Raw genomic sequence first — 20200 nt, 5'->3', positions numbered from 1 at the left:
TACACTGGACAAAGAGATGATTCATATCCCAAGTGGGATAGTGTGAGATTTAATTAGGCTACTCAGAATGGTATGCAATTTAAAACTTATTAATTGTTTAATTCTGGAATTTTCCATCTAAATATTTTCAGCCCATGTCTGACCGTGGGTAACTGAAACCATGGATAGGGGGACTGCGATACAGTATTATTAATTATGGTCACCATGCTATCCATTACTTCTGAGGACTTATTTAACTGGAAGTTTGTACCTTTTGACCACCTTTACCCTTTTCATCCAGTCCCAACTCCCTGCCTCTGGCAACCACCAATTCATTCTTTATGAGTTTGTTTGTTTTTAGTTTTGTTATTTTTTTTAAGACTTCACATATAAGTGATGTCATACTGTCTTTGTCTTTCTGTCTGACTTATGTCACTTTGTTAGCATAATGCCTTCAAGATCCATCCATGTTGTTGCAAATAGCAATTTCCCTTTTTTAATGCCGAATAATATTTCTGTGTGTGTGTGTGTGTGTGTGTGTGTGTGTGTGTGTGTGTGTGTTTATGATACATATGGTGGTACACACATACATGTATACACGCCACAACTTCTTTATCCATTCATCCATCATTGGACACAAAAATTGTTTCCATGCCTTGGCTATTATAAAGAATGCTGCATTGAACGTGAGATTGCCGGTATATTTTGAGCTAGTGTTTTCATTTCCTTCAGATAAATATGTAGAAGTGGAATTGCCGAATCATAGGGTAGTTCTATTTTGAATGTCTTGAGGAACCTCCATACTGTTTTACATATTGGCTCCACCAATTTACATTCCCATCAGTAACGCACAATGGTTTCCTTTTCTCCACATATTCGCTAACTTGTTATCTCTTGTTAGCAAATGGATAATAGCCATTTTAACAGGTGTGATTTGATCGATTACATCTCTTTGTGATTTTAATTTGCATTTCTTGATGAATACTAATGTTGAGCACTTTTTTGTTCCTGTTGACTATCTGTATGTCTTTGGGAAAATGTCTATTCAGATCTTTGCCCATTTTTTTCAATAGGATTGTTTGTTTCCTTGAATTGTATATAGAAGAAACGTTTTTATGCTAGTTGTTTAAACTCGGATAAATACATTTCTAACTTATGCCAATATAAAAGATTTTTTGAATAAAATAGATTATAATTTTAAACTGTCCAGAAATTTAAATCTCAATATCTCTCTTGATTATCCCAATTCAAATGTTTAATTCTAAAGTGAAAGCACAGAATTTTTTTGAAAAGATATTTATAATCTAGAACCAATTGATAAAAACTTTAGGCTTGCGGGCCATATAGTCTCTGTCATTAACACCCATCTCTGCCGTTGTGGTGTGTGAGCAGCTGTAGATAATAACAAATGAGCTTAGCTGTGTTCCAGCAAAACTTTATAAAAATAAGCAGCCTGCTCACAGGCCATAGTTTATCATTTCCTGATCTAATGCCCAAAGCTTCATTTTTCTGAAATGCATAAATAACTACTAATTAAATATTGGACTTAAAAATTTTTCACTTAATGTATAACGCTCATATAAATAGTTTTTAAGGGCTTTTAAAATTAAAGCCTAAAATTTTTGCATGCACATAAATTTAATGATAGAATTTAATTGCCCCTTAATTATTTCTAGTAATTATGGGAAAACTGTGGCCCAGTATTTCTAATAACTTCATGTTTAAAAAATATGTATATTTTAAAATAATACTATGTTCTCACAACAAAAAGTCACAGTATCCAGAGGTAAAGTAGAAAATGAAAGTTTGCACTTTTTCCAGTTTCATTCCCCAGAAATACTCACTTTTAATAACTGGTCTATATCCTTTATGTGTTCAAACATGTAAGTGAGATTATACTATATACTGTTTTGCAACTTAAAAAAAATAAAATGTTTATTTGTCTAACTAAAATGTGAAAATATAAGCAGTGCATGTTTGCCAAAGAGATTTTTTTAGATGAATATAGTCTCAGGAAGGACTTCTAGGAAGAGCATACTTTTCCAGCAATCTGCTTCGTTCCCTGACGTGCTTTTTTTTTTTTTTTTTGATACAACAGAACATTTAATTACATCATTTTCCTGTCAACACACAAGTCATTTAATCATGATTATATTGGCCATTTCCACTGGTTGGCAGGAGGCTCTTCCACTAAAGGCTCCCATGGTTTCCATTGTATCATTTTTCTTGCCAGACTTAGTTCATTTTCAGCCTGAAGAATCACCTCTTCTATTTGGCCACCCTGAAGTTGGTCTTCTAATTTTTTAACATCTGGTTCTGCTTTAACCATACCCAGCCTTTCATTTGTAATCTGTTCTGTATACTTTCTGTATGCTGCAGTTTTAGGGACTTGCTCAAGAACATCAAGAATCTTTGTGTACAATAGTCTTAGCCTATCGTGTGGACTCTCACATACAGCCAATCCCACAAGGCCAGTGGTCTTCTTCAGCACGCCCGCCATGACAGCGCCCCCCTGACGTGCTTTTGCATTTCTCAGATTCTTTCCTTCTGACCTCAAAATATAGGCACTTTTCTCTCTCTTGTTCTGTCTGTGTTCTACAGCATCATATTTTTAGAGCTGATCTTACAAGTGAGTCCATAAGTATTCTCTGCCTGTGGTTAGAGAGTTGGTTAGTGAGAGATCAGGGAAGAACAGTTGAAATACCACCTGTTAATTGTGTATATATTGTAATTTTCTTCCTATTAAAAACAGTTTAGAAATTAACATTTCTTGGTTTTTAACAAAGCTGTGAAACAGTATAGAAGTATAACTTGTAAAGTGAAAACAGAGGTAAAATTGCTCAGCCAAGGGATATATAGATTTAAAATTTTGAAAGTCATTGTCATAAGCTTGAACTGTCTCACTCTTGCTCTCAGTTCATGGGAGTGCCTAAACCAGCATTTGAGTTCAGAAAATTTTAGAGGTTTAAATGCATTTCAAATTTGCTTTTATTAAATGCTCCCAGGATTATTAAACTGACTCATTTGAAGGATTCACTTGAGAATTTTAGCTTTATACAGTCATGTTGGGCAGAATATAAAGCATTTGAGTGAGCATTAAGAATGTAGAACTGATATATCCCTGTGTGAGGCTTTTTTACTTTTATAAGATATTTGTAAGAACATCACTCATTGTTTATGTGATTCTTTCATGAATTCTACACTTGGATGAATTGGTTTCCTAGGGCTGCTATAACACAGTACTGCAAACTGGGAGGCTTAAACAACAGAAATTTATTGTCTTACAGTTGTGGGGGGCAGAAGTCCAAAATCAAAGTGTCAGCAGGTTTGCTTCCTTCTGAGGGCTGTGAGGGAGAACCTGTTCCATGCCTTTTTCCTAGCTTCTGGTGATTGTCTGGCAATCTTTGTTGTCCTTGATTTGTATATGCGTCTCTCTAATGGCATTCTTCCTGTTTCTCTGCACATGGTATTCCTTATATGCATATCTCTGTGTCCAAATTTCTTTTATAAGGACACCAGTCAGATTGGATTAAGGCCTTCTCTAATGACTTCATTTTAACTTGATTACCTCTATAAGGACCCTATTTCCAAATAAGGTCAATTCTGAAGTGCTTGGGACTTACGAGTTCAACACATCTTTTTTGGGGATACATTTCAACTCATAACATTGCTCTTAACCATGATTGGAACATACAGTCACTCATTCCTTTTCTACTGCATAATAGACTCTTATTTTTAGTGACAATAGGACAAAGCATACCAAGGAAGTAAAGAATGGGACATACAACTAAGCCAGAGAAGTCTTGACTAGAGAAGGAGGGTAAAAGTACAAGGTAGGAGGCAATGTTCAGAATCCAGGAGGTTCGTAGAGATGATGAAGAAGAGGTCAACAATGAGGGTTCCAAGCCTACAGACTAGACCTTATTAGGATACAGGAGATAAAATATTGAGCTGTATTATTCTGTAGAAGAGTATAGATGCTCTTTTGAGGATTTATTAATCTCACTATGGAGGGAGACAAGGCATAAAATATAATGAAAAATTAAGTAACAGTTGAAAATCCAAAAGATTAAGTTAAAAGATATCCCTGACAGTATAATTATCAATTAAGTACAATTTTCTCAGAAGGGAGAAAGCTTTTTCCAAGCTGGAATTGATAGTGATAGCTTTATAGAGAAAGCAGCATTTTGCTTGGACATTGAAAGATGGGTAGAATTTGAATAGGAAACTAACTTAGCTAGGAAAAGGGCAAACAATGAGGAAAGGGCAAGTCAGGAGACTTTTTAGTGTAAAGTATTACTATAAGAAGGAGCAGATGTTAACAAGATATGAATGATGTAACTTTGATCAGTGATCAGGTAGAAAGACAAGAGTTATTAGGTGCAAGGACATGGCCACAGAGAGGTATAGGTAGTCTATAGGTATCAATAGTTTTTCAGTATAACGAGGTCAAGAGGATAAGCCTTTGGGAGAATGTTATATAGTATGCTTTGTGCCTCCACTGGAGTGCTATCCAATTTTGATCCTAAGGTCATTGGTCATTTACAGGTCACTTTGAACTTTCTCTGTCTCTTTTATAGTCTAAAAAGAAGAGTTTTTCCTGTTTGCATGTATTGTCATTTTTTCCTACTTCCTAAGGTATCTCATTCGTCTGTGTAGTCCATTAATCCCTGAAGCATCCTCAGTCACTCTTTCATTGATCTTGCCTTCTGTCTTCTCATTCACTTGGGTTGTTTATATCTTACACATTTATTTAAATGTGTTTCTACTTCCTATGTTTCTACTTCCATTGTTGTCAAGCATTTTAAATGAGTGTTTAAATTAAATTATCTCATTTTTGTCACCATCTGTTTCATCTAAACTTATTTTCACAGTGATACACATTAATTTAGAATTTTAAAAATGAGGGCAGTTAATGGAACTCTTTATTGAACTCATGGCCACAATTGGTTCCTCTTCATACTCTAAAGCTGATTAAAGGTATATTTAACTTCAGTTGGATTTAGTTTGTGACAAATGTCCGGAGTATATCTTGCCATCAGAAGATTACCATCATTATTCCTGAATGTCTCCCCTTTACTGGCAGACAAAAACAACGAAATATAAAACTGCTTTCTTTGGGTGTCTTTTAATGAATCCATATAGTAGCCACTTGCCACTGTAGAAACTGAGAATTGATTTTTATCCTACTTATGAGGTCATAATTATTTAATCTTTTGCTGTTTCACGGGTACTGGCAGAAGACATGAGTTTCCTGGATCAGAGACATAACTATTCAAGCACAGGAAGCAGCCTGAGCAAGCATATATACATTGTTTTCCCCTTGCTTCCATATCCTATGGGGACAGTGCAGAGGGACCCAGGTGAATGCTAGGTATATAGTTGGTTTGTGATGTGGTAAGGAACACTGAGTTTGAAGAACCCTCCATTTTATCATCAGTAAGCTTACTTGCTCTTTGTTCCAGAGGAAAATGTTACCTCATTCTTCAAGTTTGGTAGCTACAAATACAACCCTAAGAAATGGCCTAGATAATGACTATTGCATTCTTGGCATAACCTGCCAGATGTGTAGGTGCACATGAGATCCATGAAGGATTGTTTCCCCAAAGCTGAAACCCTGACCATCCATAATTTTTCTGTTGCCCACTATAGTTATTTCCCAGATTAAATTTTTGTAAACAACCACCACACTAGACCACACCATCATAATCCTGTCTGGATTATTGTCACCACTGCCTCCTAACCTCTGTCTCCTGTTCCCTTTCTAAAACAACAATCTTTCTAAAACAACAATTGGCCATCACACAGAACCTTCAGTGGTTCACCACTGGAAGTTTAAATTCTTTAACATGGTATATGTATACAGGGCCTGCATGATCTGATTCAATCTCTTCTTCCACCCTTCCCCTTCTCTTCTTTGCACTCAAACTAGCCATCGTGAACAGTTTTTATTCTGTAGGCACCTCCTGTATTCTTGCTCTTTGCACTTCTTGAATGCCCACTATCCATGGACATGATTTTGCTCTCTGAGTTGGTATCCCTATAGTGGTATTTCTTTCCTACAACCTACCCTGATGTTTTTAGTTAAATCCTGTCATTTTTTTTTGGCCAACGTACACTAATTTTTACTGTCTTCATTGCTTTTCTAGAATCCATCAATCAGTATAATCTAAAACCTCACTAAATGTGCAATAGCAACTTATTTTCATCTGATTGTTTTCTATGTATGTTTTCTCTCAAATTAGATTGAAAATTTCTTTTGGTTGGGTTAAGCTGACAGTTAATTGTTTTATACTTTTGATATTGTAATTTCAGTTCGTTTTGGGTTCAAGATAAATTACCCATATATTAGATTCTGTTTTATGGGCAGTAGTATTTCAGTTTTATTTATTTAGAGAAATTCTTGATAGGAATTTCAAGTTTGGGTCACTATAGAGAACTTACAAGGTGATGTTACTGATACAATGTCACAATAAACTGTTTTTTATTCCCTGTAGAATGACAAGGCTAAGTTCATTGGTTTGTACTTAAATTACTTTTGTTTTTTGCTGTGCTTGTACAGGCATATACTAGTGTCTCGAAGGCTTCACTTAGCCTTGCAGATCACAGAGAACTTGGAAAAATGATGAATACGATAATTTTTCATACAAAAATGGTGGATTCCTTGGTGGAAATGTTGGTGGAAACATCAGATCTCTCCATATTTTGGTATGCTGTAAATTTCTTTAAATCAGAATTTGAAATTTTTAGTATCCAAAGGTATCTTTCTTCATTTGTTTTTAAATATTAGTATAGTCCTTAAGACAGTTAAGTAATAATGAGCTCTCAAGAATAAAGGGAGTAGTGGACAACTTGTTAACAAAAAAAAGTTTACCAAGTTGGGATTTTATGTCTTATTTTTAATTCTCGATTAAGAGCAACTTTTTCTGGTGTGAATTTATTTTTTACACTTTTTTTGAGGAGGTGAAAAACAATCACTTCAAATTCTCTTAAGGCCCTCTTGCATCATTAGAGTAAGGGGGAAAAAGTTGTGGATCAGGGTTAAATAGAGCAAATGTTGGAAATAAAATACCAAGTAATTTCAATGTACAGTATTAAATTAGACATTAATATTATGGTGATGCGGTAACTACTCCATCCATTGTGCTCCACTTTCCTTTGCTTCTATCGTAGCCTCTTTGGTTATACTTAGTAGTTTACAAGTTTTTTCCCCTTTCTTTCTCCCCACATAATGTGGTCCTTGAAGAAGGTCATGTTTTCATTTTCTTAGTATTTAATATAGTAGGTACTTAATAAATGTTTGAATGAATAAGTGAACTTGATTGTGATTATACTAATAAGCAGTGGGGTCCAGATTCAAATTCAAGTATTCGGGCTCCGAAGCTATACAATATCACCTGTATTTCTGGTTATTGGCCTTTTTTCTTTCAGGGAAGCTGAGTGCAATAACCTGTTATATCCCTTTATTTCTAAAATGCTGGCATAGCCTCAGTGGATAGTGATAGTAGTTTCTACATGTTGATAGCTGTCATTATGATAAGCCTTTTATTGCTTTTATTTTGGAAAATAACCCAACCCATACTGATTTTGGTAGTTTGTTAGGATTTAATTAGCAGTATTGCAGAAAAAATCCAAATTGCCAGGCAGGAAAGGCATCAGGGTTCGCTTAAAGTAACTCATAAAACACAATACATCATATGTCAAATTTACAAGAATTTTTAATACTATTTGGAACCCTAGACTATTGTCTGATCCAAAGGCTTCCTTAGAAAGAAATTGGAATATTTTATGTTTTACATATTTTTGAGATACAGAAAGGTTCCTATTGTTAAAGAAGGGCACAGCAATAAGAAAGTCCTCTTCCATTTCTTGGAAATGAAAGCAATTTGAGTAATGTTTAAAACTTGTAATTTTCAGTCATTTAATAAATTTTTATGTATCTTCTCATAATCATATTCTTAATGTGTCACATCTAAAATAAAGACGTTTACTATTCCTGTTTATGTTATTATTCTGAGATGTACTGTATTTTATCGATTCATGTTCTTTTACATTTACATCTCTTAAATCTGTAAGTAACTTAAAATTGGTGATGTTTTATTGTTTGACAATGTTTTTCTTGTGGTACATAAAATAATGGTGTTTCTTACAGTTGACTTAGCTTTGTTGAAATTTGATGATGTGAGATTTGAGTGTCATATTTATATGCCATAGATATGGTTTATTTTCTGTTTAAGTTTTTATTTTAAAATTTTTACTGTTTATGTAAATAATTTTATTACTCTGGAATGATTATTGGTGTGTAAGAAATACTCTCTGGAAAAATAACTATTCCCTTCTTAAGGGAGTAAATACTGCCAGTTGGTAATTTTCAAATTTTCATTCACTTGAATCAAATGGACTATAAGGTACTATATCATGAAAATTTAATTTTAACTATAAAAACTGTGATGCTAATTTTTAATTTGTTTTCTTACATAGTTTTTACAGTCGTGCTTTTGAGAAGATGTTCCAGCAGTGTTTGGAGTTACCCTCTCAGTCCAGATACTCAATTGCGTTTCCACTACTTTGCACTCATTTTATGAGTTGCACACATGAACTGTGTCCAGAAGAGGTAATTTCAGAGTAGTACTGTGATTTATATGATACGCAGAATAAACTAAACCCAACATGTAGTCAACCAAATGTTCAACACAAAGTCATGATTACCGAATGTATCTTCCCACCTAATACATCTCTATACAGACTCAGAAGAATGCTTGAATAGATACATGATATAGATATAATAGATACAATGTATATTTGGATGGATAAATATACATACATGTTTAGAAGAACATATAAAGTCATTTGGAATTACCTTTATTAAAGTAAATTGTGGGTCAGGTATTAATACTAATGGTAAAGTTATATATAGTAATTGATTTTGTATGCTTGCTTTTCCACTTAAAATCATTGAAAAGACTTGAAAATTTAATATACGTGACTAAACATAAACATATCAAAGAGGAATTTCACTGACTTGTCAATACAATAGATATAGTAAGTAAAAATCTAGATTTGCTGGTATTTGTAAGATATACACAGGCATGCAGGGACAGTTACTAGATAATTGAACTCAGTAATTTTATTGATACAGAGTATCAAAAATGTACTCAATATTTCTTCTAATCTTTAAGGATGAAATACTACTTTTAAATGAATAAGAATATATATCAAAATTAAATGGTGTAATTTAACTTAATGTTGAGTTTCTACTTGGAACTATATAACTTACTAAGAAACTTACATGTAGAAGTAGTATTATTAATATCTTTAAGCATTGGGTAACACCTCTTGCAGACTGTATTCTAGTATTCCACTGGAAGCAGACTCTGAGGAAGAGATTAACCTGCAGGAAGTTTAGTAGAAAACACTTTTAAGATTAATACCTGTGAGGTCATTAACACCCAATTTTAATAGATTTATAGAGTTTTTAGATTTAATAGATTTTTTCCCCAAACTTTACACCTAAGATACGCTATTTATTTTTCTTCACAGTTGTCCTTCTAATTAAATTACCCATCAAATCCTCTTAATTTTATTTGTGTGGTATCATTTCTTGAATCCATTCTCTACTTTCTATTGCTTTTGTCGCTATTGTAGCTCAGATTTTCAATATTCTTTATATGTACTCTTGAATAGTTTTCCTGCCTTCAATAGTTTTCCTGCACTATCTAATACAATGCTACCAGAGTGCCTCTTTTCCTTCTTAAAGAATCATCAGTGGTTTTCTATTGCATGTGGAGGAAATAAAAATTTCTCAGCCAGGCATTTAAAAACCTCAGCAATTTGATCTCTACCCCATTCCTTTTTATTGTGTTTAAAAAATATTGTGATTAAAGAAAAATATATGTGTGTGTGTGTATGTGTGTATATATATATATATATATAAACAAAAATGTGCCATTTTAATTATTTTTAAATGTACAGTTCATGGCATTAATTACATTCACGGTGTTGTACAACCATCAGCACAATCCATTTCCAAAACCTTTGCCCAAGAAGAGACTCTAACCATTAGGCAGTAATTCCCCATCCCTCTTTCCATCGGCATCGCCTAATCTATTTTATGTCTCTGAGTTTGCCTATTCTAGATAGTTCATATAAGTAAGTCATACGATATTTGTCCTTTTGTGTCGGACTTATTTTTATTTCACTTAGCATAATGTTTCAAGGTTCAGCCATGTTACAGCATGTATCAGAACTTCCTTTTTATGGGTAAATAATCCATTGTATGTATATACCACATTTTGTTAATCCACTCATCTGTTGATGGACTACCCTCATTCTTATCTTCAACTTTCCACTCTGTAGTAACTATAACTAGCCTACCTTATGTAAACCATACTGATGTGTCCATTTTTTAGCCTCTGAAAGAAAGGCTTTTCCTCATACAGAAAATTTATTTCACTGCATTTCTTCCTCTTGTACCCTTACCTTTTCTTCTTTGGTCAGCTAAAATCCTACCTCCAAAAAAGATTTTCAGCATTCCTCCAGTTAGAATTTGTCCCTCTTTTACCATATTTTAATAGCACTTTATGTCCTTGTTATATCTGTCATTATATACCTTATATTAATGTTTCTTCCTCATTTAACTGGTCAAGTTATGGTTTCTGAATAGGGTAATACTCAATTCTTATTAAACAGTTACAATAGGTAATTAATAATGTGTTTACATTTATATAGAACAATAAAATTTATACGTCATTCTCCTATCTTTTTTTTGCATTTGATTGTTACAACAAAGTGACAACATAGTACTGCTGATAATTATTCTTAGTTTAGTGATGATGAAAAGTCTCCAGTGGGCTAATTTTTTTTTCTCCTTATAGTCATGTGGCTAGTAAGTGGCACTGTTCTGTTTTTCATTTAGCTAATTTGTTAAAGACTTGTTTTCCAGCTTCCTTGTTAAATCCTGTGATAAAAAGATGCAAAGAACGGGTTGCCATTTAGTTCAGTTGGTTAGAGTGTGGTATTAATAACACTAAGGTTGCCGGTTTGATCCCCGCATGGGCCACTGTGAGCTGCGCTCTCCTAAAAATAAAAAAGGATGTAAAGACACAATCCCTACCCTTGACAAATCCATGATCTGATAATCTGTGCTGTGGTAGGAATATACATGGGGTACTCTGGGAGCGTTGAAAGAATTCACCAAAGGTAAGGACAGAGTAAGTTGTGTGTGGTTCTCAGTGCAGTCTGGCTTTATAATTATAGTTGTAGCCATTCAGTTTGTTTAGATCAGAGGCATTATAGAAAAAGCCTCCAGAACAATTTATTGATTCTGAGGCCTTATTTTTGAGCTGGAGTACTTAAAGTAAATTTGCATAAGGACAATACCTTTTGAAATGGATTCGAAATATACACCTTCCTGGGTCACAGGATCCCTGGATAATTGCAGCCAGTACTAATGGGAGACTAGTGATTGTGCTGATCTTTCTGTACCATCCATTATAGTAGTTAACGCACCTTTTCCAGTCTAGTTGTTTAAAAATATTCCATATGCAGATGCCTCCAGCCAGACCTTTCCCTTCAATTGTAGATTTTCTTTGTATCCTGTTACAACTTAGGTATTTTTAGCCATCCTAAATGTAACATTTCCAGAGTAGAACTATTGATCTTCCACTTGTTACCCCACCACCAACCTTGGAGCATTTTCTGTCTTGGCTCTACTTTTAGGTACATATCCAAACTCCTATCTCTTCTTCCTCTGTCCAGACACATCATCTTTTGTCTGAATTATTGTTATACTCTCCTAAGAGGTCCCTCTGCTTTTGCCATTGTCTTAAGGCCTGTTCTCAGCACTGCAGCTAGAGGCAGAAGGCAGAACATGCACAGAGAGACTTGTGACATGTTAAGAAACCTTACTTGTTTTGTTTTCCTGTCTCAGAATTTCTGAGCCATTGAAGGGAAGTAGTAAAATCAGGTCTGTATTTTAAATAAGTAAGTCTAGTAAATTTGCTAGTTCAGTGTTTGTTTGTTTTTTCAGGAATAAGGGATAGTAAGAGATACGTTTTATCTTCCAGTAGTAAGAATTAAGTTAAACAAAACCCTAAATGTTTATAATTTGAAATCTTGCCTTAAGTAAAGTGAACCAATCTTTAATTGTATCTAGCCTATAGATCCCTTTTAAAGTTTTAAAGGACATTTTAAATAAAATACATTGTAAGGTATGATAGACTTAGGAACAGTTATTTTGTATATTTAAGTATTTTTATATTTTGTATTATCTTACATTTATTTCAGCAGCATAAAAATTATGTGTCATCTCTATGTGTGTTTTTTATAATTAGGGAAGGCCAGGGAAGGAGAACTTTTTAAAACATCTCTTTGTCAAGTTTTACAAATGTATAGTGCAACATTTTACAGTGTTATATACTCAACACTACAGTAAACCACTGACAAGGAAAACCTATGAAACTATTGTAAAACCCACCAAAACTGAAAATATACAGAATCCAGTAAATAGAGGAGGATGGATTTGAGTATGTGTCTACATATACAGATATAATTCTCTAAAAATTTAATGTTCTTTTTTCCCCTATAGTGTTCAGAAAATTCATGGTCAGTTTCTTTTCTCTTCCAGAATGGGGAGTTGGGGGCAGTTTGATTTTAGGGCGTTGAGTGTCTTGTGAATTTCCTTGTTTTACTGACTGACTTCTAACAATTTTATATAAATAGCTTTTCTTTTCTCTTTACACACTACAAAGTTGTTTGTTGTATCAAGATTTATATGTGTGTGTATGTAAATCAGGTGAGGTTAGAAAACATTATATAAATGTATTCTTTTGCATTTTATGTTTTATCAGGACCTTATGGAATTTGAAAATTAAATTAATAGTTTCCCATGTTAAAGAGAATACTTACCTGTAAGAGTTCCTTTCAGTCATACGTTACTTGTATAATGACCACGTACGTATGTCAACTCTGTGCCAATACAGTGTGTAGATGAGTTGATAGAAGAGGTTAATAAAACTCTATAACACCCTTCACCCCCACTCTTATTATTATAGAAGAGACTAATTTTATTTTCCGTGGTTTTTTTTTTAAATGTTTTAATTTAAACTACTTTCTTGTAACTTTTATTATTATTCTGCTTTAACAGCGACATCATATTGGAGATCGCAGTCTTTCCTTGTGTAATATGTTCCTGGATGAAATGGCCAAACAAGCTCGAAATCTCATCACTGATATTTGCACAGAACAGTGTACTCTTAGTGACCAGGTAACAATTTATATATTGCCTTGCATTTGGTAAATTTGTGTAGGGAGGCAAAAAAAGTATCTGTTAGCCAGTTGTTTTATTTTTCATTACTTTATTCTCAAACTCAGTAAATCTTATTACCTCTCGTTGTAAAGCTCCACTATTAGGTTTTCTGAAATTTGCCAGTCTTTAGCATTACTTAGAGATCAGAATCCAACCCCATGTTGGCATTGAAGTCCCTTCCTGATAGCTCAAACCTCTTTATTTTACATGCTCTTTATGGTCCATCACCTAGTAATTCTCAAGTAGATTCAGAACACATCATGTCCTAACATAGTTTTGTGCTCCATACACCATTTTCCTTCCAGTAACATGTTCTTTCTCATTCTTTGTTTGCCTATTCTGTTTTTACTTATCCTTTAAACTGCAGTCTTGATATAACTTCGTCTGTGAAATGTTTTCTTCACATGAGATTAACCTATTTCTGTTTTCCACCAAGCTGTATGGGTCCCTAAGCTAGCTAGTTAGGTACACTCTACTTATTACATGCCTCCGTTCTTAGTGCTAGCATGATATTTTCTACATAGTCTGGATTCAGCTAAGGTTTATTTCACTAGTTGATGTGTTTTCAAAGTAATCGGTATAATGTAAGATTTTATTCTTTTTAAATTTAGTTGCTGCCCAAGCATTGTGCCAAAACCATTAGTCAAGCAGTGAATAAGAAGTCTAAAAAACAAACTGGTAAGAAAGGAGAACCTGAAAGGGAAAAACCAGGAGTTGAGAGCATGAGGAAAAACAGGCTGGTAGTGACCAAGTAAGCCATCCACTTTTATTACATCTTTTTGTTACAGGTTTTTTCATTTTTTTGTGTGGCATTAGTACTGAGGACATGCTAGTAATTGTAAATTCTTCATATCCCAGTCATTAATTTTTTTTTAACCTTTGTGAACTTGATTAGCCAGTTAAGTGATTATTTCATCCCAAAATACAGATTTTGGATTTTTGAAGAAAATAAATGTATTAGGTGATATTGTCTTTATATATAGAATACTGAAGGCTGAGAATCTGTCTAAAAATTTAGGGTGTTCACTGTAAGCAATTGTTTATTTTCAGTGTATTTAAAATCAGATATCTGAGACTTTATTTTGGCATGTTGTCATGTATTAGGACATACCTGATTATCATTATTTTAAAATGGATGTTTTCCAAGTAGGTAGCATTCAGAGCTTTTTTTTTTTTTTTTTTTTTGGAGGCAGGGCATAGGTGGGCAATAATAGGTAAACATTATTTTATTTAAAGTAGATTTCCTACCTCCTTGTTTTCTACATTGAGCAAGATATTTATTTGCCATTTTGTAGACAACTTTTCTTCCTTCACAACAGCCAGTACAGTTGCCGTTAGAAATTATTGTTTCTATGAGTGTGAAATAAGCTCTTTCCTATATATTAAGTAAATATAGTCATCATTTAATGTAGAAACATGTGAATCATGCTATCTTTAGAAAATTTCTCTCGTGTTAGAGATATCCTTAAAGATTTTGAACTTTGTCAGTTTAGGAAAGAAATTGGTCTGTAGTTATTATCCCCAAATAAGGTCTGGTGTCTTTATAAAATTAATTTTGTATTAATTCTAAAGAAATGTTGAACATTTTGTTTACTGTTTATTAATATTTTTTCAGCCTTGATAAATTGCACACTGCACTTTCTGAATTGTGTTTCTCTATAAATTATGTACCGAACATGGTGGTTTGGGAACATACCTTTACCCCACGAGAATATTTGACTTCTCATCTGGAAATCCGCTTTACTAAGTAAGAAAAAAATAAAAACTATTTTTGTTTGTTGGTGTAGTTAATGGGTTTGTTATTTTTATTCTTCATATCTATACAATATTTCCTTTTTTGAGAAAAAGCATTAGAACTGGTGTAGTATAAAGAATAGTGAACTGGGGGCCGGGCCGGTGGCTCAGGTGGTTGGAGCTCTGTGCTCCGAACGCCAAAGGCTGCCGTTTCGATTCCCACATGGGCCAGTGGGCTCTCAACCACAAGGTTGCCGGTTCAACTCCCACAAGGGGGCCTGCAACTAACAACGGCAACTGGACCTGGAGCTGAACTGCACCCTCCACAACTAAAATTGAAAAGACAGCACGTGACTTGGAAGAAGTCTTGGAAGTACACACCGTTCCCCAATAAAATTTGGTTCCCCTTCCCCAATAAAAAATCTTAAAAAAAAAAAAGAATAGTGAACTGGAAATTACTTAAATTACCCATATTCTTGTTCCATACTTGTTATTAACTAGTTATAACACTGGACAAGCTATTTAATCTCTGTGGACCTTAGCTTCCTTATAAGCAAAATGAGACGATGGGAACAAATCAGTGTATTTCAACTGACAGGTGGCAATCCAGTAGGATCACAAAATCAATTTAGAAGGTTGTAGTAAACATTTAAAGAAAGGAGAGGGAGGGAAGGAAATAAAGAAGAAATAGGAAAAATCAGTGCATTAAATGTAGTAAGTATGAATGTTGCTTCATGAAATTGCAATTATGAATGTGTATGTGTGTACTGAGTTGTGATACTGGATACGTATCTTACAGGGGACCACATTCAAATGTTTGAAAACCTCAGGACTAGACCTCTTAAGTGTACAAGTCTTTTCTGGATTCAGATGTATGCTATTATGCCAGTAGAATTCTAGACTCTTGAGGCACTCAATTCTGATTAAATATATATATACATACACATATATACGTATACGTATGTGTGTGTCTGTGTATATATATATCTTCTTGAAATAATATTATGTGTGATAAGTCAGAAACCTTTCAACTTTGCAGATGTTTGTTAATTCTTTTTCTAAACTTGTACACTTATTAAGAAAACATTGATTGATTTGACAAATTTGTCTTGAAGGTCTTAAAGCAATTTATAAAATAAAATTTTGCCAAAGATTTTTCAAAGTTTTGTAGTTATTAACAGGTAGTATTTCTACCATATGCATAACATTGTGTTGAGTAATAATGAAATGATATAACGCTTAGAGCTGTAGTTGGTGAGAAGACTATAACAATTAGAGAATAAAATAGGAGACTATGTAAATGGGCACTAAATTGAGTGTTAAGTCATCAGTTGACTGGAGAAGAGCTGAGTGTTGAATGTCTTTTGATCTCCTTTATTAATGCAAGCATCCTGACAGCAAAACCCAGAATGCTCCAGTATTTAGACTAAAGAGACATTATGCCCTCTGATACATATTATTCTCAACGAGGTGGGGTTACTAGATTGTTAGGAGGAAGGTAGGGTTCTATTTACAGCTCCCTTGTTTCTGTAAATATTGTATGGAGAAGCAGATAGAGATTTTTATCAAACATCTACTTAGTGATCAGGATCAAGGCAAGGCTCTAAACTTGTTTACCTGGGAAGGATATTTATGCCAGGACAAATAATTTGAGTATTGGTTGATTTTAGTTGATCACTTGAGCCCAATCTTAGGACTTAGTGCCATATATAAGGATAGCATTTTTGTCGTGAGTTGGTCTTGTTGGATTATTTGTAGTGATGAAGTCTGTCTATTGTCTTTAAGAATTCCTCCTTTCAAATATAAGTCTTAAGAGCTTTTACAAATCCAATGCTCAGAAAGTTTTAAAGAAAATGAAAAGATCATGCAGGAAAGTATTTTCAAAATTGGTGTTTCTTTTTAGGCTTATTCAGATTCTTGGGATATAAACCAAAAAGAACTGTGTTTTATGTGCTGTGAGTGATTAAATAACAATAAAGTTTTCTGTTTGTTACCATGTTTTGAGTGTAGTGCCTTTTGCTAAGTCAGGCAGATGTGGGGTCAAACCCTAGACCCACCAGTTCCAAAGTAGTCTTGATTAGTTTACTTGAAGTTCTGACCCTTAGTTTCTTCCACCTGTGAAATGGTGGTAATAATTACTGCACAGTAGGGTTATTAGATATGAGAATTACAAGTAATATGTGTAAAACCTATAAAAAAATTGCATGTAATAGGGCTAAATGAATTCAAGCTGTGGTCTAAATAGTCATTGTACTTGGTTGGTACAGACAACATTATGATGTTAAAGGTAAAGGAATTTTTCCTTAAATCATGATGTCTAGAATTTTTTTAATCACTTGGCATTCCTATCTCATTGTAGCTTTTAGGTATTCATTCTTTTTTCAGTTTGTTTCTTTGGAAGATAATGATATTAATATCCTGGCTTTGTAGCAAATTGTACTTGAAATTAGTTTTATTGTTTATTTAATATTAGAGAAGAGTAGGTTGAATGGCCTGTTTACATGCATGCAAAAGTCAGAGCTCTTTTCTTATTCTTTTTTTCCCCAGGTCAATTGTTGGAATGACTATGTATAATCAAGCCACACAGGAAATTGCAAAACCATCAGAGCTTCTAACAAGTGTAAGAGCATACATGACTGTACTCCAGTCAATAGAAAACTATGTGCAAATTGATATTACAAGAGTATTTAATAATGTTCTTCTTCAACAAACACAACATTTAGACAGTCATGGAGAGCCAACCATTACAAGTCTATACACAAATTGGTAAGGAACACATTTAGAAATTTGGAGTGATATAAAGTTTGTAGTGAACTACTTGGGAAAGTTATTTTTTGTGTGGGTACATACGTGTTCATGTTATCAGTCAATTTGAAATTATATACAGGAATGCATACTGTAATAAATTTTGAATTAAATAATTTCTCCTGCTTATAAATTTACTTTTCTCCTTAGGTATTTGGAAACTTTGTTAAGACAAGTCAGCAATGGTCATATAGCTTATTTCCCTGCAATGAAAGCATTTGTGAACTTACCTACAGAAAATGAATTAACATTCAATGCAGAGGAATATTCTGACATATCAGGTGAATAATACTATATGACATGTTTTAGAAAATGAAGAAATATTCTTTTGGCTTTCGATTCTATTATACTTCCATTCAATTATATGCAAAGCCATACATTATATCTTTGCATTTGTGTTACTTCTTTTTTACTCTAGAGACTTTTCTCAGGATTTTTGCATTAATAATTTGCTTCTATAATGGAACAGTTCAGTGGTAGTACTCAGTTTCTTAAAGTATTTGCTCTTTCAAAGTATAACATTGATTACATTTCCTTTCAGAAATGAGGTCATTATCAGAACTGCTAGGCCCATATGGTATGAAGTTCCTAAGTGAAAGCCTTATGTGGCATATTTCATCTCAAGTTGCTGAACTTAAGGTAATGCAGTGTATCACTTTTAACTTATAAACAATAATCCCTAGAAAACATTTCAAGAAAATGAACAGCAAGGCTAAAATATTAATTACTTTAACCTGACATGAAAATTGTCATATGTAAATGATATTGTAGAGCTAGTGTGATCTTTCAATTACGACTTTGTTTTGTTCTCTCTGTTTTACCAATGAAAAACTAAGCCTAGAGAAGGAATTGGCTTGCTAAAGGGGACCGACACTCAAATTTCTTGACTTTTGGTCAAGTCTTCATTCTGTTGTACCATGCTGCTTTTCTTTGAGTGACTATGTTCAAAATTACAGCCAAAGTAATTTGTTTAAGTGTGTAGTTTGTATTACTTTCCACAGATTATAATATAAACATTATTAGGCTTAATGTTTTTCTTATTATTAAGCAATCTTTTAAAATTATCTTATGCCCTTTTAAACTGGATGAAAAATGTCTTTTAGAATGCTTAGTACTTTAATAAAGATGTAAAAGAGCTAAAGTAACAGTATTTTAAGTAACTTTATAAAGCCCTTTAAAAATAAATATTCCAGTGTTAACAGTGATTTATATCGGATGAGTCTGTGTGTGTAATACCTACCTAGTTTTTGAAAAACTTTTGCATTTGGGTCACTAAAACTTCTGAGCTTATGAACAGAATAGAAAAAACATGTTTTAAAATATACCTTTTTCTTGGTAAAGTTTTTTGGTGGTTATTTATGCCTTGCATTTTTTACTAATTAAGAATATGGTATATAGCACTGATAAGTAGCTTGCATTTTAAATGTAACACGTAGAGATCTAAATGTCGTAATCTGATTTACTGAAAATTGAGCAAACATATAGGATAGGTCAGTTCCTGCGAGGTTAATAATATTTTGCTGAGTGAATAAAATAGATAGCAAGCGTCATTGTGACTAAAGGAGAGGCAGTATAACCCAGTGGTGAAGAACTCAAGCTTCCAAGTCAGGCTTTCCTGAAATTCAGTCCTGTCACTTAGGAGCTTTGAGCAAAGTTTAAACTCACTAAGCTTTTATTGTGAGAGAATTATATGAGATAATTAATACATGTCAACTGCATAGATACTCAGCGTAGTGCCTGACACACAGTAAGTACTGAGTAAATATTATTTTGATATTCATCATGTCATTTTCCTCTCATTGTTCTTTTTTTAAAAGAATGTTCTGTAATTCTTATACCGAAGTCAACTTTTAGATAGTTTATAATATAGGTTTTTAATACACAAACTTTATACTTAATACGGTTTTAAACACATAAACAGTGCAATTCTAGTTTTGGTTCTGTACAAGCAATATCATTATTATTTATTAAACTCATTCACCTGTTACCTCTTTTCTATCCTATTGTTCTCAGGTAGCAAATTTCTATCTTCAGTTTACTTTGCATTTCTTTCAGTGTGAGATATAATAGAATAACTATGACCCAGTAATTTTACTTTTGCCATTTATTTCTTATTTCAACTGAATAAATAGGTACTTCTAGAATTGTTAGCATTTTTAGTACTTCTTTATTGTTTCATGTGGTGGATTGAGTATGTGATGTAGTAATAAATATCAGACTCTTTGGATCGCTCTATATTCATGTCTATGAGAGTTCAAAGGCATCTGATGTCCTTAATAGTACTGGAAGGCCTCTGTGGGATCTGGTCTTTCACTTCTCCTCACCGCCTTTACTGCTCCAGCCTGGTGGACCTACTTGTTGTGTCACCTCAAAATA

General features: G+C 33.5%; 2 protein-coding genes across 5 annotated transcripts in view; one reads left to right on the top strand and one right to left on the bottom strand.

The window, feature by feature from the left end:
- The window catches only part of NCKAP1 (NCK associated protein 1), a 100384-nt gene that overhangs the window by 57825 nt on the left and 22359 nt on the right, over positions 1-20200 (top strand). For all 4 annotated transcript variants that reach the window (XM_074338987.2, XM_074338978.2, XM_074338988.2 and 1 more), the window contains 8 exons: positions 6542-6687; positions 8461-8593; positions 13124-13243; positions 13897-14036; positions 14901-15032; positions 17567-17785; positions 17975-18105; positions 18366-18463. In XM_074338987.2, coding sequence (XP_074195088.1) covers positions 6542-6687; positions 8461-8593; positions 13124-13243; positions 13897-14036; positions 14901-15032; positions 17567-17785; positions 17975-18105; positions 18366-18463 — 1119 coding nt within the window. The remainder of the gene's footprint in view (positions 1-6541; positions 6688-8460; positions 8594-13123; positions 13244-13896; positions 14037-14900; positions 15033-17566; positions 17786-17974; positions 18106-18365; positions 18464-20200) is intronic.
- LOC109458855 (NADH dehydrogenase [ubiquinone] 1 alpha subcomplex subunit 5) lies at positions 2062-2487 on the bottom strand. Its single transcript, XM_019752839.3, has one exon. It carries the CDS (start codon positions 2477-2479, stop codon positions 2129-2131), a length of 351 nt encoding a protein of 116 aa, XP_019608398.1. The 5' UTR covers positions 2480-2487; the 3' UTR covers positions 2062-2128.

This window comes from Rhinolophus sinicus, chromosome 17 (assembly GCF_057876585.1).
Source record: "Rhinolophus sinicus isolate RSI-liver-muscle chromosome 17, RSI-T2T, whole genome shotgun sequence".
NCBI lineage: Eukaryota > Metazoa > Chordata > Mammalia > Chiroptera > Rhinolophidae > Rhinolophus > Rhinolophus sinicus.
This window is presented reverse-complemented; position numbering and strand designations above follow the sequence as displayed.

Bases quoted from the DNA above. Each gene is read 5' to 3' on its own strand.
- LOC109458855 (XM_019752839.3), bottom strand. From the start codon at position 2,479: ATGGCGGGCGTGCTGAAGAAGACCACTGGCCTTGTGGGATTGGCTGTA.